The 27,559-nt window shown below is 43.3% G+C and overlaps 1 protein-coding gene across 1 annotated transcript in view; it reads left to right on the forward strand.

The window, feature by feature from the left end:
* ABCA1 (ATP binding cassette subfamily A member 1) overlaps positions 1–17,533 on the forward strand; it is an 89,197-nt gene extending 71,664 nt beyond the window's left edge. The window contains exons 34-50 of the mRNA XM_075279861.1: positions 1,994–2,099; positions 2,378–2,452; positions 3,212–3,381; positions 3,498–3,675; positions 3,771–3,886; positions 4,113–4,257; positions 5,661–5,784; positions 6,528–6,657; positions 6,892–7,012; positions 7,944–8,006; positions 8,339–8,445; positions 9,435–9,576; positions 12,382–12,516; positions 12,690–12,793; positions 13,112–13,204; positions 13,663–13,906; positions 14,350–17,533. Of these exons, the coding sequence (XP_075135962.1) occupies positions 1,994–2,099; positions 2,378–2,452; positions 3,212–3,381; positions 3,498–3,675; positions 3,771–3,886; positions 4,113–4,257; positions 5,661–5,784; positions 6,528–6,657; positions 6,892–7,012; positions 7,944–8,006; positions 8,339–8,445; positions 9,435–9,576; positions 12,382–12,516; positions 12,690–12,793; positions 13,112–13,204; positions 13,663–13,906; positions 14,350–14,490 (2,194 nt within the window). The 3' untranslated portion in view covers positions 14,491–17,533. The remainder of the gene's footprint in view (positions 1–1,993; positions 2,100–2,377; positions 2,453–3,211; positions 3,382–3,497; positions 3,676–3,770; positions 3,887–4,112; positions 4,258–5,660; positions 5,785–6,527; positions 6,658–6,891; positions 7,013–7,943; positions 8,007–8,338; positions 8,446–9,434; positions 9,577–12,381; positions 12,517–12,689; positions 12,794–13,111; positions 13,205–13,662; positions 13,907–14,349) is intronic.
* The last annotated feature ends 10,026 nt before the right edge of the window (positions 17,534–27,559 follow it).

Genomic DNA, 27,559 nt, shown 5'->3' on the forward strand with positions numbered 1-27,559 from the left:
ACAAGTGCATGTGGACAGGGACACTACATTTCACTGACGGCACACTGGGTGAATGTAGTTGAGGCTGGGACCGGGTCACAATCTGGGGCAGTCTACCTCATTTCCCCACCCAACATCCCTGGCAGGGGCTCTGAACCACCACCCTCCTCCTCCTCCTTCGCCATCACATCGACCCCGCTACCTGCTGGAAATGCTGCAGCACTGGCGTGGGGAGATGTCAGCAGGCCGTTATGAAGCTCATCAACTTGGGGGACAGACAGCAAACTGCCTCCGAGGTGAGGGATGCCTCCTCGATGAGACGCCAACATGGTTTTCGCCACTGCACCTGGGCCCAGGCATGGTCGTGTGTGATAACAGCTGGAACCTGGTAGCAGCTCTGGAGATTGCCAACCTCCAACATGGTCCATGCCTGGCCCACGTGCTCAATTTAGTGGTGCAACATTTTTTTAAAACGTACCCAAATGTACCGGAGCTACTGGTGAAAGTGCGGCGCTTGTGCCTCAGTGTGCAGTAGCCGCTGCTAGCCTCCGAAGCCACCATATGCCAGAAAACCGGTTGATGTGCGACGTCCCCACACGCTGGAACTCGACATACCACATGTTGAGTAGAGTGTGTGAGCAGCAGAGACCCTTGATGGAATACCATCTCCAAAACCCAAGGGTTCCTCAGAGTCAGCTACCGCAGTTTCTGCACCATGAGTGGCCATGGATGGCAGACTTATGCGAGATCTTGCGTGTCTTTGAGGAGTCAACCATGAGGGTCAGCTGTGACGACGCACGCGTGAGTGTCAGAATCCCGCTCCTGTGTGTGATGCGAGAATCCCTCATCGCCATCAGGGATAACGCATTGGACGCTGAGGAGTCGGGCATAGGAGCACAACCATCCCAGCAGGATAGTCAGGGCACACTCCTGTCCGCTTCATAGCGTATATTGAGGGAGGAAGAGGAGGAGGAGGATGACGAAGTTGCAGATCTCATTGTAACACAGGAGGCTAGCGGGGAAGTTCAGTGCGTCCCATTGCTGCAGCGCGGATGGGGCGAAATGGAGGAGGAGGAGGAAATGGAGAGTGACCATTCCGCTGGGGGCAGCCAAGTGAGAGTGTAGAGTCTCAATCCACCCTGATTCCCCCCAACTCTGCTGGTTAGAGTCTCAATCTACCCTCATTCCCCCAAACTCTGCAGGTTAGAGGCTCAACTCACTCCAAGGGACAAAAACACTGCCGGTGCAAGGCTGTACTCACTCTAAGGGCCTAAAACTCTGCTGGTAAGAGGCTGAAGTCACCTAAAGGGCATCAGTCTCTGCTGGTAGCTCAGCTTAAGGGCCTGTAACTTAATTTTGAAGGGCTCACATTAAAATAAAGTGTGCCATAAAAGGGCCACACACACACACACACATCCACAATGACAGTTAAGGGTGGGGCTTTTGGATTTCCCATTGCCTATTCTATCTGTGGTTGTCATGGGCAACGTGATTTAAAGGGGTGCTTGTTAAGGTTTCATTAGAGTAAAATTTGGGTTTCTGTCCATACAATTGGGGAGTAAAGAAGGTTTCCGGGTATTTTCCCACTTTGATAGAGGTTTTTTTGAGTGTGGAAATTGTGTAGTTGATGGGCTGTGATAGTGGGGTAAAACTGTGACTTGGGCTTGTTAGATGTCCCTGGGCATGCTTCCCCTGCTGTCCCAGTTGCATTGCAGAGGTGTGATAGTGGACTTGGTGACCCTCCTGAGTCGAATGGTGGTTTCCCCTGAAGCGAAGCATTTTTCCCCATAGACTATAATGGGGTTAGATATTCGATCAAATAGTCGAATATTGAGCGGCTATTTGAAACAAGTAACGAATATCGAATATTTTACTGTTCGCTCATCTCTAATTATTACTTCCTGACTATTACATACTGTTTCTAAGTGAATATGTGTGCAAATCTGAAAAGCTACTTCATTAACTTTGAACCTACTTTACACCATATATTAATATATACTTCTTTATTCCTAAGGTATGGCGGTTTCTCTTTGGGTGCAAGCAGCTCCCCAGCATTACCCCCAAGTGAAGAGGTTTTGGCCTCCATTAAACACATCAAAAGACGACTGGACATAGCAAAGGTACCTTGTGATCTTGTGTTTTTTGTTTCACCATGCCTTCTCATCCTATTTACTGCATGATTGGACCCATTCCAGTAGTGAGTTTTGTAAAATAGAAATGGGTTTTATACAACGCTAATTCAAATCATATTATACTTAGAGGCTCACATAAAGAGCAATTTACTCTTATATGTTCTCATTTTGTAGTTGTGTTTGATTAAATATATTTTTTTATCTAAGTATCATTTACATGTCTCAGATCATTGTACTAATAGTCATGTCTTGCTTTTCCTTGTCAGAATGGGGCTGCCAACCGTTTCCTTGACAGTTTTGGGAAATTTATGAAAGGTCTTGATGCAAAAGATAATGTGAAGGTAATTACCATTTCCATAAGTAAAGGGGCTATCCCACTTCCAACCGTGATCCCCTGGGGGTTAGACCACCAGCTGTCATGGGAATGCTGGTCCTAAATACCCATGGTAATTGGAGTGGTGGTGCATGACCAGTGTTTGATTCATTTCTATTGGACTGCCAGTTGAAATTTTAAATAACCCCATAAGCTGCCATATTTCTCAGTTATTTTATACACACTATCACCCTGGTTCAGTTACTAGACATCTCATAATTGCATGTAATGCTTGAAGAATGTAAGATAATTGTGATAAAATATTAATCTGTGTGTGGTTGGCTGTGTGATTGCACAGGGTATATTGCTTATCACAAGTGAACTGTGCACCTTTAGACCCTGATGGCCTGCAAACCTAGACTTTCCACCACTGTCACACATGTAGTACTTGAAGATAAATGAATCTAGTAACATTACCTGGTTTTATAGGTTTGGCATAATTTGGGATTTACTCAGCAACTTTCAGTATCTTCTGAACATTGTGTGTAAACGTTGGTATGTTTACTTGCAAATTGTAAAGAACTGTTACATCTTTGTTGTATTTGGGCACTATATGGTATACCACAATAGAGAGTGGTAACTGAAGGTTCTACATAGATCAATATTTAACCAATGACTGGCCTAGTTTTTCTATGGGGCATTACCTAAGTGACTGGAACAATTTCTATCTAGTGACATTGTAATTCTGTATCTGGTGCAATAACAAGTTGGTACTCTATGTTTTCAGGTGTGGTTTAATAACAAAGGCTGGCATGCTATCGGTTCTTTCCTAAATGTGATGAACAATGCCATCCTCCGCTCCAGACTACCTGAGGGAAAGGACCCTGCCAAATATGGCATTACAGCCTTCAATCATCCTTTAAACCTCACCAAAGAACAGCTATCCGAGGTTGCACTGTAAGTATTACCCTTGATATTCCTGAGTAACATACAAGTCATTTCAGTAGACTGTACACATGGAATGTTCTTTGATGATTGATTCCTTCATATCTCCTCATCTTTATGTTCCTCAGGATGACCACGTCAGTGGATGTCTTGGTTTCCATCTGTGTCATTTTTGCCATGTCATTTGTGCCAGCCAGCTTTGTAGTTTTCCTGATCCAGGAGAGAGTAAGCAAAGCCAAACATTTGCAGTGTATTAGTGGAGTGAAGCCTGTTATCTACTGGCTGGCCAACTTCGTGTGGGATATGGTAAGAAAACAAAAGTTGTCTGTTGTTTATAGACTTTTGCTGAATATGAAATTAGTGCCCAAAAGCTAATGGTTTATTTTTATTTCCCCTTCTAGTGTAACTATATTGTGCCAGCAACTTTGGTCATCATAATATTCATCTGCTTCCAGCAGGACTCCTATGTGTCTTCTTCCAATTTACCAGTGTTGGCACTTCTACTTTTGCTATATGGGTAAGTTAATTTTTAGATTTCTTTTGTAAATAGGGTGTAACTCACAGAGCACACATGTGATGTGCTGAAAACACTTTATTATGTTTCCTTATGAGCATATCTTTGGAGCCACTTGCTCCTGTCATTGTGGTAATGTTGATAAATGTGTACATTATTATTTTTAGTGCAGTATAGTGTGACAGTCTTTCTACGTGAATACATTTCTAATATTTGGTTTATCTTTCAGGTGGTCCATAACTCCTCTGATGTATCCGGCTTCCTTTATTTTTAAGATCCCCAGTACAGCCTATGTGGTGTTAACTAGTGTTAATCTTTTCATTGGAATCAATGGCAGTGTGGCTACATTTGTACTTGAACTTTTTACAAATAATGTAAGTACATCATTCATATATGTACACCATGTATGTTATTCAGTACAATTGACATGATCGAAAAAGTATTAAAATGGCTGTACAGCTCATTTTTATTGATGGTCTATACGGTACTCAGGAGTGCCGTGCCCCTTCAAACAATTGATTGGCTGGTTGGACCCCAACAATCTCTTATTGATGAGCTATCCTAAAGATAGATCATCATTAAAAATTACCTGGACAGTACCTTTAACCCCTTCCCAACACTCACTGTACTATTATGGCGGATGTCAGGTCTTTAAAGATAGTGGCCGCCATAGCCACCAAATCTCCTCTGTAATGTACAATGGAGATCTGGAGTTAATACCCACAGTCAGAGACCAATCTGATGGCAGGTATTACTAACTGTGAAAATGTACCCCATGGGGCCATTCCTCGCCACCCCCATACTTTTTTCATTGCACGATGGGTCCCACGCCATGAGTTCACAGGAGCCGTCCTGTATCTATGGCATCTGGGAGCCTTATGATGGCTGGGAAGCATATTGAGGCTGGTCTGTGAATAAAATTTGATCAAAAATGATCAAAATATTAGTCCAAAACGAACTAACTAAAAAATACATCTGGACATGCAAAAAAGATGTCTTATGCATCCCTGTACATGGAAATCTTACATATACATAGTTACATAGTTGATGAGGTTGGATAAAGACATTAGTCCATCAAGTCCAACCTATAACCCTACAATCCCCTACAGTGTTGATCCAGGGGAAGGCAAAAAAACCCCATGAGGCTCATGCCAATTGCCCTATTTCAGGGGAAAAAATTCCTTCCCGACTCCAAATCTGGCAGTCAGTACAAAAACCCTGGATCAATGTGTCCTCAAAATCTAGAGCCCATAACCGTTATATTTTTCTCTTCAAGAAAGGCATCCAGGCCCTCTTTGAATCTAAAAAACTACAGGTGTCAGAATATATAGAATATATTTCCAAGAATTCTTTTCTTTTGCAAAGTTTTGTATTTTTTTTATAGAGGCTAAAATGGAAATAAACCTATATAAATTTGGTATCACTGGAATTGTACCGATCCATAGAATACAGGTGATATGTAATTTTGGCAGCACAGTGAACGCAGTAAAAACAAAACCCGTAAAAGTTACACAGATGAAGTTTTTCTCCAATAGTACCCCATTCTGAATTTTTTTTCGGTATAATGTACAGAATAATAAATGGCACCATTACATGGTACATTTTTTCCCACAAACATGAAGAGCTCATGTGGCTCTGTGAATGGAAAAGTAACAAAGCTATGGGGTTTGGAAGATGGGGAGTCAACAAAAATGAAAATTGAAAAATGCATGCGGCAGGAAGGTATTAAATAACTTCTGATGTGGCCATTACATAACAAGATGTTATTTCTTTCCAGAAACTGAACAACATCAATGACATTTTGAAGTCAGTGCTGCTCATCTTCCCTCATTTCTGCCTGGGAAGAGGACTGATTGATATGGTGAAAAATCAGGCCATGGCTGATGCTCTAGAAAGATTTGGTGAGTAGTCTATTGTATACTATGCATAAATACAGGCTGACACCAACCCAAAATCCTGCAGAATTAAATGACTTTTCATTGTGTCAGAATGAAGTATATTAGCAAATATGACAAGCAAACCTAAGTTGATATTTTCTAGACTATTGCATAATGTCACAATTTAGTCAATTCTGCAGGCTTCATGTTGTAGACCAGACTAGAGTGATATATAGTTTTATGGGAAAAGATGCAGAATAAGTTGTTTATAGAGATATAGCTGGTGTCATTGTTAGGACTGCCCACTGAACTCAATTACTCCTTCTAAGTATAGACAGAACACAGAAATTAAGGGATAAATGGTAAGTTATTCTGCATCTATGCCCACAAAACCATATATCAATCTTCTCAGCTCTTTTTGCTCTATATCATCGTGCAGATTAGACCACATTGGTGACAGGTTCCCTTTGTAATACATTCTCAGCGATTGACAGTTATATCAGTACACTCATGGAAGGAAGGCGCTCAGTCCCACTGGACTCCTAAGCATGGAGGCAATGGAGACTTTAACAAATAAATCAAATAAATGACAAGCTAGCCTGAACCTTATTCCTACAAAACTATATCAATCTGTTCTGCTCACTCCTATTGCTGTATAACTTGCTGTCAGCAGATTAGACTGCATTTTCAATTTGATGTTTTGTGTTAATATGGTAGGTTATGTTGGCAGATATTTAACTAACTGGGGCCTTCCCCTAACTTTACAGGAGAAAATCGTTTTGTCTCTCCTATGTCCTGGGATCTGGTTGGGAGAAATCTCTTTGCCATGGCTGTAGAAGGAGTGGTGTTCTTTGTTATCACTTTGCTGATTCAGTATCGCTTTTTCATCAAACCAAGGTAGGTGACTGTAGTATCTCAAATCATTGACTTTCAGCTTTGACTCTGATACTCTGTAGGTATTACTATATTATTTAGTGAATGAAATATCATTTTTTAGCACAGGCACTATTTCAGGAAATGCTAGAGGGATTAAGAGGTCTTAGAAACTTGATAATTTCCCTGCATTATAGTACAGACAAAAAAATGTGATACAAGTATCTGAGCACATGACAAAAAACTGTTTCTCTTCAGGCCAGTGACTGCAAAGCTTCCCCCTGTAATAGACGAGGATGAAGACGTGGCAAGGGAGCGGCAGAGAATAATGAATGAAGGAGGTCGGAGTGACATCTTAGAAATCAAGGGACTGACAAAGGTATGGACATGCTCGCACCTGTTTAGTATAGTGATGCTCCCTGTGGCTGACTCGTGGTTATGTTTCCTCAGGCACATAACAGGCAAGCGTCACACCTGCTGCACATCGTATTTCAAATTCAATTCAGTCTTGGAGGCCGCAAGGCCATACTCTGTACATTTTCTGAATATTTTTATTAGGGCTCAAGCTGGCATTCACAGCTAATAAGTTATGATAGCATGTTTTATACAATTGTAGGAAATAGCTTTAAGCTAGAAGTGAATTCTTCTGTAGCCTGAATCTTTTTGCAGAAGCAGTAGTGTCACACAAGATGGCGTGGTGTCATTGTGCTGTAATTGGGGCCCAAAAGAGAATGAAGTGCCAGAAAGAATTGGGGCAGATTTATTTAGACTTGTATACCAGCTTCTTCATAAATCACCCACACATTCCCAATGATAGAATGGAAATCTATGCCAGTTAGGATCTCCATTATAACTCATGCCAGAAAACTAGCGTGACTTGAATATGTTGGGCCATTTGTGTTGTGCAAGATGCAGAATGGGGGTTGTGGTGCACAATAACGATCTTGTGCCAAATGTCTGCCACATTATCAATAAATCTCCACCATTGTGTTTAGAAAGGTTGTTCTACGGGATAAAACCCTGCCTTGGCAAAATTAAGGAGCTGCTGGAAGGAATGGCTCCTGTTAGGGTCAGCTGTAGGTTCTATCTTAATTTCAGCATCTGGACCTAATGCGTGGGCAGCCTTGTTTAGAGAAGCAGTTGTCTAGGAACAGTATTTTTATAGTTAAGCTTACAGTACAATTTTCTTTTTTGCATTCTGGTGTCTAGAGCTGAGTATTGTGCTGTGAAATATGCCCATATACAATGCATATACATTCATTTATTTAATATGGCCTGGACGTTCTTTGAATCAAACCTTTTATTTTTAGATCTACAGAATGAAAAGAAAGCCAGCAGTTGATAGACTGTGCGTGGGAATACCCCCAGGAGAGGTACTGTTCTATCCTATGAATTATTACTATACCTATCCATCTGTAATACATTTTTGCTACTCATTTTTAGAAAACGTCTCTTATTATTTTCTATTTCAATACTTTATATTCCAATCTACACAACAGACATTTCATTTACATGGTCTCTACGTATATTGCTAGTAGAAAGCATTCCAGAGATTGTGATTAATAAACTTTTCTTTTTTTATTTAAAATAATCATATGAAACTAGTAAACTATAACACACTATCTGTACAGTATAGGTGGCACAGTGTGAACTTTATTACAATAATTATTTACAAGAATATTAATAGACTCTCCTTTGCTTGCAGTGTTTCGGCCTGCTGGGTGTTAATGGTGCTGGGAAGACTACTACATTCAAGATGCTCACTGGAGATACTGATGTAACTGCTGGGGATGCCTTCTTGAAGGGACACAGGTAAATTTATTCCCAGAAAGGAAGTATAGCATACAGTAATTGCAATGAATGAGTCTGTATACTGTTAGCTTACAGAGGTAAAAAGCTAAGGTTCTTTTCAGCAGCATTTTTACTCCACTCTACGCACTTTTCCTGTTTCCACATTATAAGAGATAAGTATTTGCTCTCTAGTGGTGTGACCATTATGTAACCAGCAGCAAGTAAAAAAACAGGGTACTCCTTGTGATTGTAACGGTGGTACACATGCATGTTCACTGTGACAATCATTTTCGTAGATTGCTGTAGATCTTAGCAAGCAGCTGATGACAACCAGTGTCAGTTTTTATCATGTGTGACTGATCGGTCCAGAAATAGTGTTTAACATTTACTAAAATATTATAGTTTTGAAGATAAATTACAGTAGGGTTATGTTATGTAGGGTTTAATACTGATTAAAATACAGCAGCACCATTTTGGCATCCTCTTTTATTCCTTGGATCTATTAGATTAGTGTGTCTGATCCTTCAAAAAGCAGAGCATGTTTGCATCTTTGCACCCTATACCAAGTAAAGCTGGGGTCCAATCACAGGCCTCACTAGTCCCTGACATCAGTCAGCAGGCCTGAAGAGGTTTTGAAGCAACGCCGGGGAGGTGAACACAATTTTTTATCTTTTCTCACCTCCTCTGGGCCTCCACTAATTATATTCTAAGGGCTGAAGAGACCCCAGAATATAATAGCAGTACTGGTTCAGACGTGTTCAGTGCGTACTAAATCGCCGGGCAAACCTTGCAAGATGATTCTCACTAGGTTTGCCCCAATATATATTCATACTTAAAAGAGGGTGTGTTTTAAGGAGCAAGTCCTAATAATCACCATTAATCCGTAATCAAGGTAAAAATCGTCCAACCCTACTATCACTTTCTTCTGAACATTGTCAGTGCGAATAGAGCTTAAGTGAGGGCATTTTGAGATGTAATTTTTTTAAATTATTATAAATTTATATTTGCAGTATCTTGTCCAATATTCAAGAAGTCCATCAGAATATGGGATACTGTCCTCAGTTTGATGCCATCAATGAGCTGCTTACAGGACGGGAGCATCTGGAGTTATATGCCCTTTTGCGTGGGGTTCCAGAAAAGGAGGTTTGCAAGGTAAGATTTCTTGTAGTGTTTCCATGAAATCTGTAATGTTTGTCCACAATAATAAAAATATATCTTCTTTCTTCCAAAACTTCTGTCACACTTATTCAGTTTTGTTTGGTATTGCAGCTTAAAGGGGCTCTATCAGCAAAATTATGCTGTATGAGCCCCACATATGCGTGAATAGCAGGCACTGCTAATGTTATTTTAAACACACACACCGTTTTAAAATAAAACTATAAAAACATATATGTAAATCATACTTATCGTGCACCCTGGGTGATGATGCACGATCCGACGCAATCTTCTGGCACGCCTTCCTCTTCTTTCTTCTTCTTTCGGCGATGCCCTCCGGTCCCGGCTTCATCGTCATCTTCTTCCGGCGGTTCGAATCTGATTGTATCAAATCAGGCACATGCGCACTGCCATTGAGAAAAATGGCGCCGGAGAGTGCACAGTAGCTCCGGAGGGAGCGCTACTGCGCACGCGCCGGATTTCAACCAATCGGATTTGAACCACCGGAAGAAGACGACAATGGAGCCGGGGAAGTGCCAGGATCGGAGGGCGTCGCCGAAAGAAGAAGAAAGAAGAGGATGGCGTGCCAGAAGAGGACGTCCGATCATGAATCACCGCCCAGTGTGCACGCTAAGGTATGATTTACATCTATGTTTTTATAGTTTTATTTTAAAACGGGGGGGAGGGGGTTTAAAATAAGATTAGCGGTGCCTGAATAGCCTTTTTAAAGGCTAGTCACGCATATGTGGGGCTCATACAGCATAATTTTGCTGATGGAGCCCCTTTAACACCAGTCACTTCAATGGAGCTCATCTGCAGTACTAAACTCAGGAATTTTATTTAAAAAAAAAAAAATGTTGGACAACCTCTAAGTATTTACTGTAAACCTTATAACTTGTATCACAACATGAACCCTTGATATTTATCCACTGCTTTATGTTTAGTGATACCCGCTCCTGTAATATCTTATTCACTGTTGCGTACACTCGGTTGTGAACTCCCAATTTGCATGTGTCTGGCAGATTTATATTCTCTGTACTTGAAGCTATTACCTTTTGAACCCAAGTACCATCCTGGGAAATACTAGCAGTCTCTGTATTCCTTAAAAGATCTGTAATCTCTGGTGGCATGTTGTCATTGCAGATATTATCAGCTTTACAGAAAATCCCTGGCAACACATTTCAGAATCACAGTCCACATCTTCTAGCGCCACACTTGAAAAATAGACTAGCCTCAATGTTATTTACTGGATATTATATGTTTCAATTTCTAATAACATGAGGTTAAAATTTCTTTCAACTATGTGATGGATATAGAAACATAGCAGATTGGTGGTAGAAAAAGAGCGCAGAGTCCATTTAGTCTCTCCTTACATTATTACCATTTTATCTTATTATAGACATGTGTTTATCCCAGGCATGCTTACATTCACTTCTTGGAGATTTCTCAATTACATCCACTCGAAATTTGTTCCAAGCCTGAACTACTGTTAGTGAAATAATTTCCAGGCATTGCTTATGATCTTTCCCCAACTAATTTCAGATTGTGCCCTCTGTTCTTGTGTTTAGTCTTTTATTAAAGGGATCATATCATTAAAACTCAATTTTTTCTCACTAACACATTGGAATAGGCTTAAGAAAGGCTATTCTTCTCCTACCTTTAGATGTCTTCTTCGGGCCGCTGTACGGTAGAAATAATGGTTTTCGTCGGTATGCAGCACTGGGGGTGTCCCCAATGCTGCGAGAGAACTCTCCAGCGCCACCGCCATCTTCTTCAGGAACATCCTCTTCATGCGACTTCTTCCGGCACAGGCTTCAAACTTCTAGGCCTAGGGCAAATACTGTGTAAGCGGCGATTTTCTTGTGGCCGGCGGGCATGCGCAGCTGGCTTTGCCCTAGGCCTGAGGCCTAGAAGTTTGAAGCCAAACCCCCTGAAGAAGACATGTGAAGACCCCATTCTTGTAGAAGATGGAGGTGGCGCTGGAGAGTTCTCTCGCAGCATTGGGGACGCCCCCAGTGCTGCATACCGACGAAAACCAGAATTTATACCGAATGGTGGCACAGAGAAGACATCTAAAGGTAGGAGAAGAATAGCCTTTCTTAAGCCTATTCCGATGTGTTAGTTAGAAAAAATTGAGTTTTAATGATAAGATCCCTATAAAAACACCTCTCTCCTGAACTTTATCTATACCTTTTAATATATTCAAAAGCTTCAGTCACATGCCTCCTTTTCCTTCTTACCTCAAGACTACACAGATCAAGTTCTTTTAGCCTCTCCTGACATGCTTTAAGGAGGAGAAGCTTTAGTAATGTGTAATAAGTACCATTTAATAACGCGTGCTTGTTTTATTTCCTCTTCATAGGCCTGGTTCACATCTGCATTCGGTGTTCCGTTCGGGCAGTCCAAACTTGCAGTACTTTTCTGTCTGTATGATTCATGCAGACACATTACGGAAAACACAGGACCCCATTATAGTCTATGCGGTCTGTGTGGTTTCTTAGCAAACTGCTTTTTAATGTGTTCAGTATTCCATCCGGGGTCCCCAAGCAGACTTCCCGAACGGAATACTGAACACAGATGTGAACCAGGCCTCAGGTAATGACCTCATAACTGTTGGTCACTTGGCCAAGCTGCATCTCAGTCCCTTTCAAATGAATGGGACTGAAATGTATCACGGTCATAGTCCTAGACAGACACTTTTTCCTATTAGGTTATTATCATTGTATTAACAATATGCTGAGAGACTTATCTACCACTGCACCAACAGTAGAAAGCTGACAGTGTGTTTTTTTTCCACGTTAGGTTGCCGAATGGGCTGTGCGGAAGCTAGGCCTAGTAAAATACTCTGAAAAATGTGCAGGAGGGTACAGCGGTGGAAACAGGCGGAAATTATCTACAGCTATTGCCTTAATTGGAGGACCTCCAGTAGTGTTTCTGGTAAGTTTCACTGTGCCTTTTACCTACAGTCTTGTTGTATTACTTTCCTTCACAATTTCTAAATACTCTATAGAACATACTACTAAATTAGCAACTATATTTCCAAAATGTTATGTTGAACTCTTAAAGTAATTTTAGAGCATCTCAGAAATATTTAATCTTTAAAATAACAGGATGAACCAACCACAGGAATGGATCCTAAAGCTAGGCGCTTCTTATGGAACTGTGCTCTGAGTGTTATTAAAGAAGGCAGATCCGTTGTGCTAACTTCACACAGGTTAGTGTTATTTCTGAGAATACGTTCCAGGAAAGTGTGGTCAGGAAGTATTACAACTTGAGCCTTATATTTGTGCATTTTCTAAAACAGTCCAGGGCTTATGTAAAAGAAAGATAGCAAGAGATTAACATGTTAATAACAATATCTATCTATAGTAGTACTCATATAGGAGCTTGACGTGAGTAAGGACCTCTATACAAAGGGAAGATAATATAGATTGCTACCGACCATTGCTTTATGTAAAACGCCCTTAACTCTCTCTGCATTGTCAAAGAACCATGTTTATTAACTGCAGTTATTGTTTCTTGCCTTATACAGTATGGAAGAATGTGAAGCTCTCTGCACAAGAATGGCTATAATGGTTAATGGCCGATTCCGGTGTCTGGGGAGTGTACAGCATCTAAAGAATAAGTAAGTCTTTTCTTTTCACATTAACTAACTGTGTTGTTCAAATGACATCATTTTATTAATCCAGTTCCATTTAGTTTTGATTTTTTTTGCATACATTTTTTGTCTACAGTTGGCCCAAAAGACACTAGGCAGAAAGAAATAGATTTATTAAATTTGTTATTTTTCATACCAATTATGCTTCGACTAAGTTCACAGCAGTGCCAGATCTCACACAGAGCACTTTTCTCTCCACTGGTCTCAGTATAAAAACAGCGGACACCAGACAGACACTCGGCAGACTCCATTATAGTCTGTTGGAACCTCCGGTATCTGGGGGTAACCGCCGTATTAGTGGCAGACCTGAATGGCAGAGAGTCATGCACAGATGTGAACCTAGCCGAAGAGTAATGTAAATAAATCATATCATAAAACACATACTAAGAATGCGAGAATAGTAAATGATTTGTTTTGCTCAACAGGTTTGGTGATGGGTATACCATCATAGTAAGAATATCTGGTTCAAACCCAGATTTGAAGCCTGTGGAGGACTTTTTCAGTCATGCTTTCCCAGGGAGCGTATTGAAAGAGAAGCATAGAGGAATGTTGCAGTACCAGCTGCGCTCTTCGCAATCCTCCTTGGCCAGGATCTTCAGCATCCTTTCCAAGAACAAGAAGAAACTTCACATTGAAGATTATTCAGTTTCTCAGACCACTCTTGACCAAGTAAGTGCTTGCAGAATATGCAACAGTAGTTTGGATAATACATAGTATACTGCAGTATGTCTATGGCATATCTTAACAGCTTGAAATTGAATGTTTTCCCTCTTTTCCCCTAGGCCTATAAAATGGACAATGTCTATAAGGGGTTGCTTATTTAGTCCTTGGTTGATATATGATGGTTTAAACCGCCATCTAGTGGTAGAAAAAATAAAGTGTTTCATTGTAAACACATTGGAAACATGCCATGCTACTTTTCGGTCCATATAGATACCTTAATATCAAATAAGATTCTATAATGTAAAGTTAAAAAAAAAAATCCTGTATTTATAATTTTACGCAAGGATTTCTAAATTCATTCACAGGAGAAGCCTGTTCATACTTTATAGTTACTGTATTACTTTTATGTAAAATTGTAAAAATGACCAAATATTCTCTATTCTTTCTAGGTGTTTGTTAACTTTGCCAAGGACCAAAGTGATGATGATCTTTTGAAGGACTTGTCATTACACAAAAACCAGACTGTAGTAGATATGTCCGTCCTGACATCTTTTCTTCAGGACGAGAAGGTAAAAGAAAGCTATGTGTGACAAGCCAAACTGGAGAAATCTGGAGGATTTGTATGAAATTCCTTGCCTGGCAGCAGTTTGGACATAAATGCCAGGGGTGTCAGGTCTCTCGAACCTGAACAGGGAGGCATCGTATACTGGACAACTAGAGCTACCACTCAATGCAATGCAAATCAATGCAATGAAAGACACAATTCCATAATGGAGGCAGTGCCTCTTATGTTGCCTTGTTGTACTGTACGCAAGTAGAAGACTTGAACGTAGAGGCCAACAGTATGACAATGTGAATCTCTAGTGTTGGACCCACTGGATTCTGCTCGAAAGTGGGTGTGAAACAATAGCTATTGTGTACAATGTAAATTTTGTATTGTTAATTGTATTCTTTTCCAGGATCGCAACAATCTTACCACTGACAAATCAGGACTAGTAACTATTTATTAGTGTTTAGGGCTTCTACATGTGTCAGGAGATCCAGACGTGGTTTGCCCAGAAGGACTAGCTTTAATACCTTGTGATATTCTCAGTGGTTCAGGTTATCTTAGTGTTACCATTTAAGCTACCGTGGGTACATTTTGTATGTGCTATTTGTTGAAGCACAGCTTACCATTTTGTAGTAACTCCTATCTGTGTTCATGTATCAGCAATAAGGCCGTAAAAGCAAGTGGCAAAACAAGCCAGGCCAGTGTAAAATCCAGAAAAGAAAAGCCATTGCATCCAGCATTATATGTTATGTTAAAGTTTATATCAAATACGGTGGAGATTACACAATATTACTTTTTTGATTTTCCTCCTGCGGACTGTCCAGCTTTTGGAAATTTGTTTCTGGTAGCATTGTTACACGTGTCCTGTGGTGTTATTTTTGCATTTTACTATTTTCTATAGTACTGTTTGTATTATTTTTGAACCTCAATTAACATTTTAGTTTCCTGCGTCTTAATTTTCAGACTACAAAGCCCATATTTTCATTTAAGGATAATTCTGTACTCCTAAAGTCTTGTCTCACATTCTTTTCTATACTGAACCAATGCACTCCAGGATAATGGGACTCCAGTGCATTTTAATTACAGTTACTTGCCATTGTGGTTGCATTCTTTTCCTCTAGTAAAGCTCAGCTATGAGGACGTTGGGTAATAGATGGCAATATTAGTATAACAGAGAAACTCAACTCCAAATGTCAATGTCTGTAAAACCATATTACTGTTTTGGATTGGCCTGCCCTTTACATTTATTTACATTTGTATTACTTTCTCTATGTGACAGGGCAAAGGATGACTTACATTTACTCTAGAGGATTGTACCAATGCTTTGTTTCAGAGTAAAGAAAAGAAAAAACTAAACTTTGTTAAAAAGTCTGCAACATACTTATTTTGAAGCCATACTGACATTACACCTTCTGTTCTGATGAAATAAAATGTAATTCAGATACAACAATAGAATACAGATGAAGAAAATTTTGTAGAAAGGTATGAGAATGCAGAAAGAGCTGTAACACACAGTCGGCTCTGCTACATGTGTACAGTAACTACATCCATGACACCATGGTATACAGTACTGCCGCAGTGTGCACTTGTTGCACATATACATAAGGAGTGCAGGGAGTGTTACTGCTGTGAGGAAGCATAGACGTGCTAGAAATATATGGAGACAAACAGGTAATGGAAAGTTTACCCCTGCACTGACACCACAGCCCACTCCCTCACTTTCCCAAGTTCAAGCCCATTGCCCAACTTGTCTTCAGATATGTGACCATCACGATTAGAAATTGAAACTTCAACCATTAAATTAATATTTGACAGACATTATATTCTATAGTGACCTGCAGAAACAATGAGAGTGCTGAAGGTGTGGTTTACAGGTACCCTCTCTAAGGGCATTAGTAGTGTGCAAGTCTAGATAATAAAGGTTTTACAAAACCTATCTGAAAAGTGCTTCCTGTAATATTGATAGCAACATTCATGTTACTGACTGTCACTACCAACAAAAAGTGCATGTCCGCATATTGGTTTGTGAAGAGGTCATAACATAGAATTTGTTTCCCTACATTTTCTCACTAGAAATGCCACTAAATCCTTTTCTTAGTAATACAATGACATAAGAACATGACATTGAGAAGCGCTTGTTACACAGACAGTTTGTTGCAGTGCTTGTACCGTCAATAAGCCTTCCCAGATTAATACAAAGTGCTAGGACAAGCTTACCCTACTTATCAATGCAATTTCTGTGGTTTTTACCTCATTCTATGCAAGAAGCTTTATTCCTGTACCTGCCGTGTTACTATTTTTGTTTTTTTTCGGCATTGCCTTACCAGATGGCAATGACATTGAAGAAAATGTCAACATACCATAAGTGATAAATGGGAAGAAATTGTAACTTGTGTTACGTGCCTATATTATGTCATGGGTATGGTGCCAAGTTAGTGATATCTGTACCATACTGGTTCACTGTACTAGATTACTGAAAGATACCGTATTATACGCACATACATGTCAGTGGATATATATCTACATCTGTGCCTGTGGTATGTATCATCTGGAACCTGGTAAGAATAGGACTCAGGTCTTACAGTTTGGTCAAGTTTCTCCAGCTTTTTTTTCCTAAAAGGAACTATTGTAATAGGTAAGAATTCAGACATACATTCATTTTGTGAACCAACATGCTCTCCAGAAATCATGTGCCACTAAGTCATCCACATTCTGGTTAGCTAAAAATCCACAAGTGTTGTAGGAGCTTTTCATGTGTATGCATATTTGTGTAGCTCCTAACTAGAAGCATTTCTCCCATGTGATGTGATGTTTTACATACATTGTGTTTCATTATTTTTGGTCCTTCATTCCAAGCACTTTAAGCTGTTTTTAATGGGATCTATTTTTGCACTGGAATACCCATTAACATTGCAAAAAAATGTAATAAAAGAAAAAGAAAAAAAAAAGTTAAAGGTTTTACAATATAGTAGTTTCTAAGTTAAATCCTTATGTTGAAATTTTCATGACTGAAAAAAATATTTGTATTGTTATTAACTGTATTAAAAAGTATAGACCTAGATCTATGTTAATTGCCTTGTATTATGTCACGTAAAGTAAAATAAAAAAGTGACACCTACAGAAAGTTTTGCATTTTGTTTTGTGTCTTAATTGTTTGGGCTTTCTGTTTTGAGGGAGGCTTATGTAAAAAGTTTATCATTGACGTTATACATTATGGGGCCGCGATGGTCCATGAAAAAGTAGTGTATGCACTACACATTACACTGCGCTACACACGGCCAAGCAGTTCGGTCATGTGAATATAGCCTTAGGCTAAGTCCCAATGTAGCAAAATGCAGCTAAAAGTAGATTTTTTTTTTTTTCTTCTATTAAATCTATTAGGAAACCATTTCGAATTTTGCAGCTAATATTACCATGCACACATTTTTAGAAAAAGCAGCTTTTCCACAGCCTTTGTATCTGCAGAGTGTGGTTGAGATAGGTCACCGCCGCAATTGAAGCATGTAATAAACAGGGTAGAAGGCAGTGGAGTAACTAGGAATGGCTTGGCCCCAAGGTGAACATTTGAGACCAAAGTGAACATTTGAGATGCCCCTCCCCAAACAAACCGCGTTCCTGCACACACTGTTATGCCCCATAGTGACACACACACTATTATGCCCCATAGAGGCCCCTACACACACTATTATGCGCCATAGTGGCCTCTGCACACAGTATTATGCCCCATAGTGGCCCCTGCATACACTATCATGCCCATCAGTGACCCCTACACACACTATTATGCCCCATTGTGGACCACCCATGAACAATTATTATACTCTGGGCTCTTTTCAGACCCCAGAGTCTAATGATTTGAGACCCTGGGAAGGATACAAACATAAAAAACATAACTTACCTCTCCCTGGCTATGGCACACTCCCCTCTACTTTCAGCCATCTTCAATGTTGAACCAGATGTCACGTTAGCCAGGTCGCAACGCATAAGGATGCTGGCCTGACCAGCTTGACGTCTGTGAAGTCACCAAACAGGCTCGAAGCCTGCTGGAGTATAGGAGAGGTAAGTAACAGTGTTTTTTATGTTCTCTCACCTCCCTTGGCCCTCTGATCATTATACTCGGGAGTCTCAAAAGACCCCCCCCCCCCGAGTATAATGTATAATATAATATATACTATAATATATATATCATCAGAGGGTTGGAGTCCGCCCACAAGCCGTGCTCTCCAAGAAGCCTTTACAACATGTTACAGGGTGAGCTGAAACGTTTTTTTTCTTGTTACTTGTATAATATATACACTCACCGGCCACTTTATTAGGTACACCTGTCCAACTGCTCGTTAACAGTTAATTTCTAATCAGCCAATCACATGGCGGCAACTCAGTGCATTTAGGCATGTAGACATGGTCAAGACAATCTCCTGCAGTTCAAACCGAGCATCAGTATGGGGAAGAAAGGGGATTTGAGTGCCTTTGAACGTGGCATGGTTGTTGGTGCCAGAAAGAAAGATTATGAATGATAATCTGTTTTCCCTTAGCCCAAACAGCAGCACAACTGGGGTATTCCTGCCCCTATGAGCTGTTAGGACAGGTGGAATTTTTAATTACCTAACAGCTTTTGACCTCTATAAGAGGCCGGAAGACCTGCTCCTCCCTTGTGTTAGTAACAAGTATGATATACAGAGCAATCTATGCCAAGAGCTACACACATACACAAAATCTGTACAATAGCACCTCTTAGGGAGGGAGCCTTGTGCTGCTGTTTGGGCTAAGGGAAAACAGATTATCATTCATAATCTTTCTTTCCCCCTACGCCCAACAGCAGCACAACTGGGGATTTAGCAAGTATTATCTCCCCTAGGGCGGGACCTCCTGGCAGGCTGATGCCAAGACGGAGTGCCCAAATGCTGTAGCATCGGCCGTACGCCAGTCCAATCTGTAGTGTTTGGCAAAAGTCAGCTGTGAGCTCCAAGAGGCTGCAGCACATATCTGCTCTAGAGAGAGGAACCGTGTCTCTGCCCATGATGTCGCCACTGATCGGGTGGCATGGGCTCGTAGGAAATCTGGAACAGGAAGATTCTGAGCCCGTAGGGAACAGCTGATAGCTTCTCTGATCCATCTAGACAGGGTTACCTTTGATGCTTTAGCGCCTCTATTGTGGCCAAACACATTAACCAGAAGATTCTCTGATCTTCGGAACGGTGCTGTACGGTCTAGGTAAATACGTAGTGCTCTTACCAGATCCAGTGTGTGTAGCTTCTCCTCCTGCTCAGTGGCAGGGGAGGGAAAGAAGCCCGGTAGGGTGATCACTTGATTGGTGTTCTGAAGTGTGGGTACCTTCGGCAAGAATCCTGGGACGAACCTTAGCTGTACTCTGTCAGGAAAGAAAGTTATGAAAGGTTCGGAGGCTGCTAGAGCCTGCAATTCGCCAACCCTCTTGGCGGAGGTTATTGCCAACAGAAAGGTCACTTTAAATGACAGGTACTTCCAGTCCACTTCAGATAATGGTTCGAAGGGGGGCGCACATAGCCCTTGTAGAACCGCGGCCAGGTCCCACCTGGGGACAGGGGGCCGTACCTGGGGGCGGAGCCTGGCAGCCCCCCTAAGGAACTGTTTGACAAGAGGATCTTGTGATAACCGTGTCTCCAGGAGAGCAGATAGAGCTGACACTTGAACCTTGAGGGTGGCAGGTGCTAGTCCTCTCTCCAAGCCGTTCTGTAAGAACTCTAGGACTGCATCTCTGTCTGGATCGCGGTGGCTGCCTGTACACCAATCTCGGAATATCCGGGCGATCCTTTGGTAGCTCTGATTGGTTGCCTCTACTCTTGAATGGGCTAAGGTACTTAGCACTCCCTGGGACAATCCTCTGTCTGCGCGTATGGCGCGGTTAGCCTCCAGGCAGTGAGGTTGAATTTGTCTAGGCCCAGGCACGGCCGACTGTTCAGTGACACCAGGTTCCTGACTGGTGGAAGCCTCCAGTAGTTCCCCCGACTCATAAGGATAAGGTCGGTGAACCATGCCCTTTTTGGCCAGAACGGCATGATCACTATTGCCGAAGTCTGGTCCTGCCTGAGTTTCGCCAATACCTTTGGTATCATCGGGATGGGAGGGAACACGTATGCCAGTTCGAACCTCCATGGTATTGACAGGGCATCCACAGCCAAAGGGTTGTCTTCCCGGTACAGGGAGCAAAACCTTTCTACTTTGGCATTGTGTTGGGTGGCCATCAGATCCACCTCGGGGAGACCCCACCTCCTGGTCAGGTAGTGGAAGATGTCCTGGTTCAGGGACCATTCGCCTGCGGTCGGCCGGCCTCTGCTGAGTTGATCCGCTAGGATGTTCAGGCGGCCCTGGATATGTACCGCGGCCAGCTGGGAGAGGTTTCGTTCTGCCCAGGAGAAGATCAGGTTGGTGACTTGCATGAGCGAGGGGGACCTGGTTCCTCCCTGCTTGTTGATATAGTGGACTGTCGTCAGATTGTCTGATCTTACTTTGACCGCTTTCCCTCGTAGAAGTGGTGCAAATGACAGAAGGGCTCGATGAACTGCGGTAAGCTCGCGCCAGTTGGATGAGTGCGTCCTCTCCCGCTGATTCCATGTACCTTGAACCGGGGTCTCCCCCAGATGAGCTCCCCAGCCTGTGAGGGAGGCATCTGTAGTCAACAGGGTCCAGGCGGGCTGGACCGAGGACTTCCCATCTCGCAGATGGGTCCACCAGGGCAAGGTTTGCCGGGTGCTGATGGTTAACTGGATTGGCTTCTGTAAACCTGAAGGACTGTGATTCCAGACTCTCAAGATCTCGTTCTGTAGAGGGCGCATATGCCATAGGGCCCAAGGAACTGCATCTAGGGCAGCGGACATCAATCCGAGGACCTTCATCGCCGTCCTGATGGTGACCTTCCATGTGGAAGACAAATGATGTGTCGCCCGAGCAATTTTCCTTTTGCGAGGAGAGGGTAGAGAGACCGTCATTTTGAGAGAGTCTAGAATAAGTCCCAGGAACTGAACTCGTGTTGATGGCACCATCACTGACTTCTGCCAGTTTACCAGCCACCCCAGCTTGTCTAGTAGAGCTACGACGGTCTGCACCTGCGTGGTAAGAACCTCCTTTGAATGAGCCTTCAGAAGCCAGTCGTCCAGGTACGGGACTATGAATATGCCTTGAAGGCGCAGGGCGGCAGCGACCGGAGCTATGACCTTTGTGAAGGTGTGGGGGGCGGAGGATATGCCGAACGGGAGGGCTGCGAACTGGAAGTGCGCCTCTTTCCCCTGTATGTCTACGGCAATCCTTAGGAACTTTCGGTGTGCCAGAAAGATGGGTACGTGGAGGTAGGCGTCCTTCAGGTCCAGAGTGACGAAGTGATCTCCAGGGTGCATGAAAGGTAGTACTGACCTTATGGTTTCCATGCGAAACCGCAGCCTGCGGATGAAGTGATTCAGATACCTGAGATCGATGATCATACGCCACTCGCCTGATGGCTTGGGGACCAAGAAGACTGGAGAGTAGACGCCTGTGCCTTGTTCTGCACGAGGAACCATCTCTAGCGCGGCTTGTCCACGTACTCCTGAATCAATCTCTCCAGATGAAGTTGTTTGGGGCCCTGAAGAGGGCGGGTTCTTACCATCTTCTCTGGCGGCTGGGAAACAAAATTAATTTTATAACCTTCCTGGATCATCTGGATGACCCAGGGGTCCCGAATATTCTGCCGCCAGGCCTCCACATAGTGGGAAAGACGACCGCCCACCCCAGGGGAGGGGGGGGAGTAGGAAGGGGGGGGTGTACTGAGAGGGAATTAGAAGGGGGCATTCTTACGGCCACGAGATGAGCCCCGACCTCTTCCTTTCCCGGATCGCCGCCGGCCTCTGGTGCCTCTTCAAGTGCCTCTTCCTCGAAAGGAGGTACTCCGACCTTCAAGGGGCTGTGGCAGGTTCTTGCTCTTAGAGTCGGCCCAGCCTTCCATGATGTGGTCGAGCTCCCTTCCGAACAGCCGTCCGGGCTCAAAGGGGAGACCACAGAGGCTATTTTTGGAAGTAAGGTCAGCCTTCCAGGGCTTCAGCCATAGGGGTCGGCGAGCCACAGTAGCCAGTGCCATGGATCTAGCCGCCAGACGGGTCTGAAAATGGGTAGCTTCTGTCAGGTGATCCACCAACAGCGTGATGTCGGACACTGCCGCGAGGAGATCATCACGATCCATGCCGGAATCAATGTCCTTGGCCAGGGATGACAGTTCTGCGCGTAAGCCAGTTGCTACCTCATTCGCGACCATGCCCAAAGAGGCCTGGGCAGAGGCGGACGAATATACACGCCTCAAAGATCCTTCGACTCGGCGATCCATGGGGTCCCTGAGGCCCGAGCCGTCCTCTGATGGAAGGATGGAGCGCCTTGATAACTTGGCCACGGCGACGTCCACCTTTGGCGGGGGACCCCACGCCTTTAGTTGACTCTCAGAGACGGGAAAAAGTGCCTTGAAGCGTGTGGATGGCGCAAAGGATCTCTCCGGGTGCCTCCATTCGCCCTCCATCAGGCGGAGCATCTCCGAAGAGGGCCTGAAGGTACGAGACCTACGGCTAGAGCCTTCCCCGCCTTCCTGGTCTCTGATTCTTAGGGTCTTGAATACTCTGGACATTTTGTCCAGGGGAAAAATCTCCTTCTCCTCCTCCGTACTAGAAGACGACTCCACATCCCTGAGGCGCAGCTTTTCCAGAGGCCGCAGGGACAATTCGCAATCCAGCCGTGGCCTCTTGGCCAGGGAGACGGCTTCCATTCTTTTCATGGAGTCCTGGACGTACCCCTTCACCCAGGACACCATCTCTCGCATGGGAGTTGTTTCAACAGAGGGGGCCCTGCACCCCTGACAGAAGCGATATTGGGAGTCATCAGGCAGCTGCACTCTACAAGAAGCACACGCCAGATGCTTCCTTTTGGAAGTAGCCTTCCTTCTAGGCGGAACAGTGGAGGAAGAAGAAGACATTCTGAGGAGGAAGAAAAGGGATACACTAACTACTTACTGCACTCAGAGATGCAACCCCCCCCCCCCCTCCCCGGCCATGTCCACCAAACCTTAATCAATGAAGACAGTTCTCCAGCACAGAAATTGACCAGGGAGCTTCACCAACTGATGTGCTTGCAACCGGAGCGACAAGCACTAACTGAAGCTCTAAGGGGACTTAAATAGGCCAGGGGGCGGGGTTTTGCCCGGAGCCCCGCCCAAGGGGTAGGGGCTACAACGGAGCCAGAATCTCATGAAAAAAAGGGGAGGGGAGAAGACAGGGGGAGGGGGATCTGACCCAGGTATGGTCCCCAGGACCGGGGGACCCCCCTCCCGAACTACCGTGCAATGCTCGTGTCTAGGGGTTGTTCTCTTCCCGTCCGCCGCGAGACCCGCGCACTGCACATGTGCGGCGGACCCTGTTAGACGGCGGACCGGAGGAACCTGAGAAAGGTTCCTAGGTCTAGCGTTCCTAGGGGAAAGCCCCGACCCGGCGCCCCAGCCGGACAGGAGCGTGCACGAGCCGGCAGGGTCCCCGCCGGGAGAAGGGGACCTCTGCTGAAAAAAGAGGATGTCCAGAAAAAGATCTTCTGCTGTCAGGTACCGGTGGGGGAGAGTAGTGGACCCCTATAGGAGGTCAGAACATCTGCTCCCCCCCTGACCACCTGTCCTGTCCCACAGGACAGAAAAAAACACAAGGGAGGAGGTCTTCCGGCCTCTTATAGAGGTCAAAAGCTGTTAGGTAATTAAAAATTCCACCTGTCCTAACAGCTCATAGGGGCAGGAATACCCCAGTTGTGCTGCTGTTGGGCGTAGGGGGAAGGGCTGGTCTGAGTATTTCAGAAACTGCTGATCTACTGGGATTTTCACGCACAACCATCTCTAGGGTTTACAGAGAATGGTCCGAAAAAGAAAAAACATCCAGTGAGCGGCAGTTCTGTGGGCGGAAATGCGTTGTTGATGCCAGAGGTCAGAGGAGAATGGCCAGACTGGTTCGAGCTGATAGAAAGGCAACAGTGACTCAAATAGCCACCCGTTACAACCAAGGTAGCCAGAAGAGCATCTCTGAACGCACAGTACGTCGAACTTTGAGGCAGATGGGCTACAGCAGCAGAAGACCACACCGGGTGCCACTCCTTTCAGCTAAGAACAGGAAACTGAGGCTACAATTTGCACAAGCTCATCGAAATTGGACAATTGAAGATTGGAAAAACGTTGCCTGGTCTGATGAGTCTCGATTTCTGCTGCGACATTCGGATGGTAGGGTCAGAATTTGGCGTCAACAACATGAAAGCATGGATCCATCCTGCCTTGTATCAACGGTTCAGGCTGGTGGTGGTGGTGTCATGATGTGGGGAATATTTTCTTGGCACTCTTTGGGCCCCTTGGTACCAATTGAGCATCGTTGCAACGCCAAAGCCGACCTGAGTATTGTTGCTGACCATGTCCATCCCTTTATGACCACAATGTACCCAACATCTGATGGCTACTTTCAGCAGGATAATGCGCCATGTCATAAAGCTAGAATCATCTCAGACTGGTTTCTTGAACATGACAATGAGTTCACTGTACTCCAATGGCCTCCACAGTCACCAGATCTCAATCCAATAGAGCATCTTTGGGATGTGGTGGAACGGGAGATTCGCATCATGGATGTGCAGCCGACAAATCTGCGGCAACTGTGTGATGCCATCATGTCAATATGGACCAAAATCTCTGAGGAATGCTTCCAGCACCTTGTTGAATCTATACCACGAAGAATTGAGGCAGTTCTGAAGGCAAAAGGGGGTCCAACCCGTTACTAGCATGGTGTACCTAATAAAGTGGCCGGTGAGTGTATAGCATATATATATATATATATATATATATATATATATATATATATAGTGTTTGTGGGGTTCGCGGGCCTTACTTACCGATCCCTGCTCCTGATCACAGCCACCTCCGCTTCTGCAGAAGGGGAAACGCTGGCAGCCGTGAGCAGGAGTGAGAATCGGTAAGTAAATATGCTGGGGTTACTCCAGCAGGTAATGGCCTATTTAAAAAAAAACAAAAAAAAAAACAACGCAACAGAGGCTTACTGGGCCCCCTAATATCCCAGACCCTGTGGCAGCAGCTACCACTGCTACGGCGGTATTTACGCCACTGGTAGAAGGTGATGCAGCAGGATCTTCACCACAAGGAAAAGTAATCCAGGTGTCAAGTAGTCATCAAATATCATTAGGTCAATAAGATCCATCAAAGCAAAAATAGAAAGTAATAGAAAAAAATTAGAAAGTATTATCACAGGAAGCGGAGATTCGGAGTGTATAGACATCTCCTGAAACCATAAACATATGTAAAAATATAACCAGTATAAAGATAAATAAATAATGGTAGTTCTATAAACTGCACCATAGAAAGGTGGAAGTCTTCTGGGAACGTTGGTTAGAAGCACATTCCTAACTACATGAGCTAGCTGATAAGTTCACAAGTGTGCCCCTAAAGGGTCAGTGAAATTCACGTATTCCCTTAAGTCCTGCCACCAGCACAATATGGGGTATTTCTGCCCCTGTGTTCTGGTAGGACAGGTGGAATTTTTAATTAGCACAATTAATTGCAGGACAACAAAAGAGACCCCCTCCCCTTGTGTTTTTTTTTCTGTCCTGTGTGGTAGAACAGGTGGAGGGAGACTCTTTTGTCCTCCCATTTTTTTCCTAAAAGGATTTTGAGGGTTAACTACTCACTTTTAGTAATTTTCTCCTCTTCAGTTGCTAATGGTTGTGCCTGCCCTTGTCGAATCGCTGATACTAAGCAGAGTCTGGTCTGGCTGGGCACTTCAGCAGAGCTTTGGCCATGGAAAGTGACGTTGTCACTTAAGTCTCCAGAACCATTATGCAGGTACTTTTTCCAGGGGAGCCTTTTTTTCCTGTTACACTTTAGCAGCCTACTTCCAATAGCACTAAATTGCACTACTAGCCTAGTTTTAAGGCCATTCTCTTTACCACTGTAGTGGTATTAAAGACCCCATTGTTAAGGGTCTCTTAAAGAGTTTGTGTATGTACATTTTATGGGCAAGTATGGTTACTCTGCCCTACCAATTCAAACCTTTCCTCCTTGAGACAATGGTGGCTTGACTCTTAGGGAGCCTTCACATGGAGTAAACGATCGCTTATTTGGGCAAAATACACATATAAAAAATACACGTGTAAAAATAAGATTCCCATTGACTTCAATGACATTTTGAAGTCAATGAAAGTCTTATTTTTACACGTGTATTTTTACATGTGTATTTTGCCAAAATGAGCGATCGTTTACTCCGTGCGAAGGCTTATTCAGCTAGTGTCCGTTGCTAAAATCCTGTAACGGACAATGGCTATGAACATTATTGACGGTCACCAACAGTAGTGTGAACGCCCCCTTAGATATATATAATAAGTGAATAAAAATAAGTGAGCAAAACTTCTTCACCATAAGTACCGTGAACCTATGGAATAGCCTCTCTCAAGAGCTGGTCACGGCTGACAGCTTCTAGAAAAATGTCTTGGATGTCTTTTTACAGCAAAGCAACATGTAAAGATTTCTTATTTTCCCCCACCCATTAGTTGAACGTAACGGACATATGTCGTTTTCAACCATATTTTGATATTAGACATTTTGCCTCCCCCCCCCCCCCCAACCATGTGTGAAATTGACTCTGTATAATTTTTTTTTTTTTTTTTTATGTAGATTGTGAGCCCCATATAGGGATCACAATGTATATTTTTCCTATCAGAATGTCTTTGTAGAATGGGAGGAAATCCACGCAAACATGGGGAGAACATACAAAATCCTTGCAGATGTTGTTCCTGGCGGGATTCGATCACAGGACTCCAGCGCTGCAAGGCTGCAGTGCTAACCACTGAGCCACCGTGTTGCCCCGGCTTTGTATAATTCTTGTTGCTAGTGTTGCACAGTAGTTTGATTCAGATCATTTGATTCACAATTTCTACAGAAAATCTACAATAAATCCTTCATATGTGAATGTGTTCATAGGCTCAAGATATGAGCTTTATGCTTAGAGGACCAAACCGGTTCATATGGGTCATAAAAGTATGATGTGAGGTCTGTAAACAATACTTTCAAAAAAAAGGTCCTTCAACCATAG

The sequence above is a fragment of the Leptodactylus fuscus genome, chromosome 1, assembly GCF_031893055.1.
Source record: "Leptodactylus fuscus isolate aLepFus1 chromosome 1, aLepFus1.hap2, whole genome shotgun sequence".
Classification (NCBI taxonomy): Eukaryota; Metazoa; Chordata; class Amphibia; order Anura; family Leptodactylidae; genus Leptodactylus; species Leptodactylus fuscus.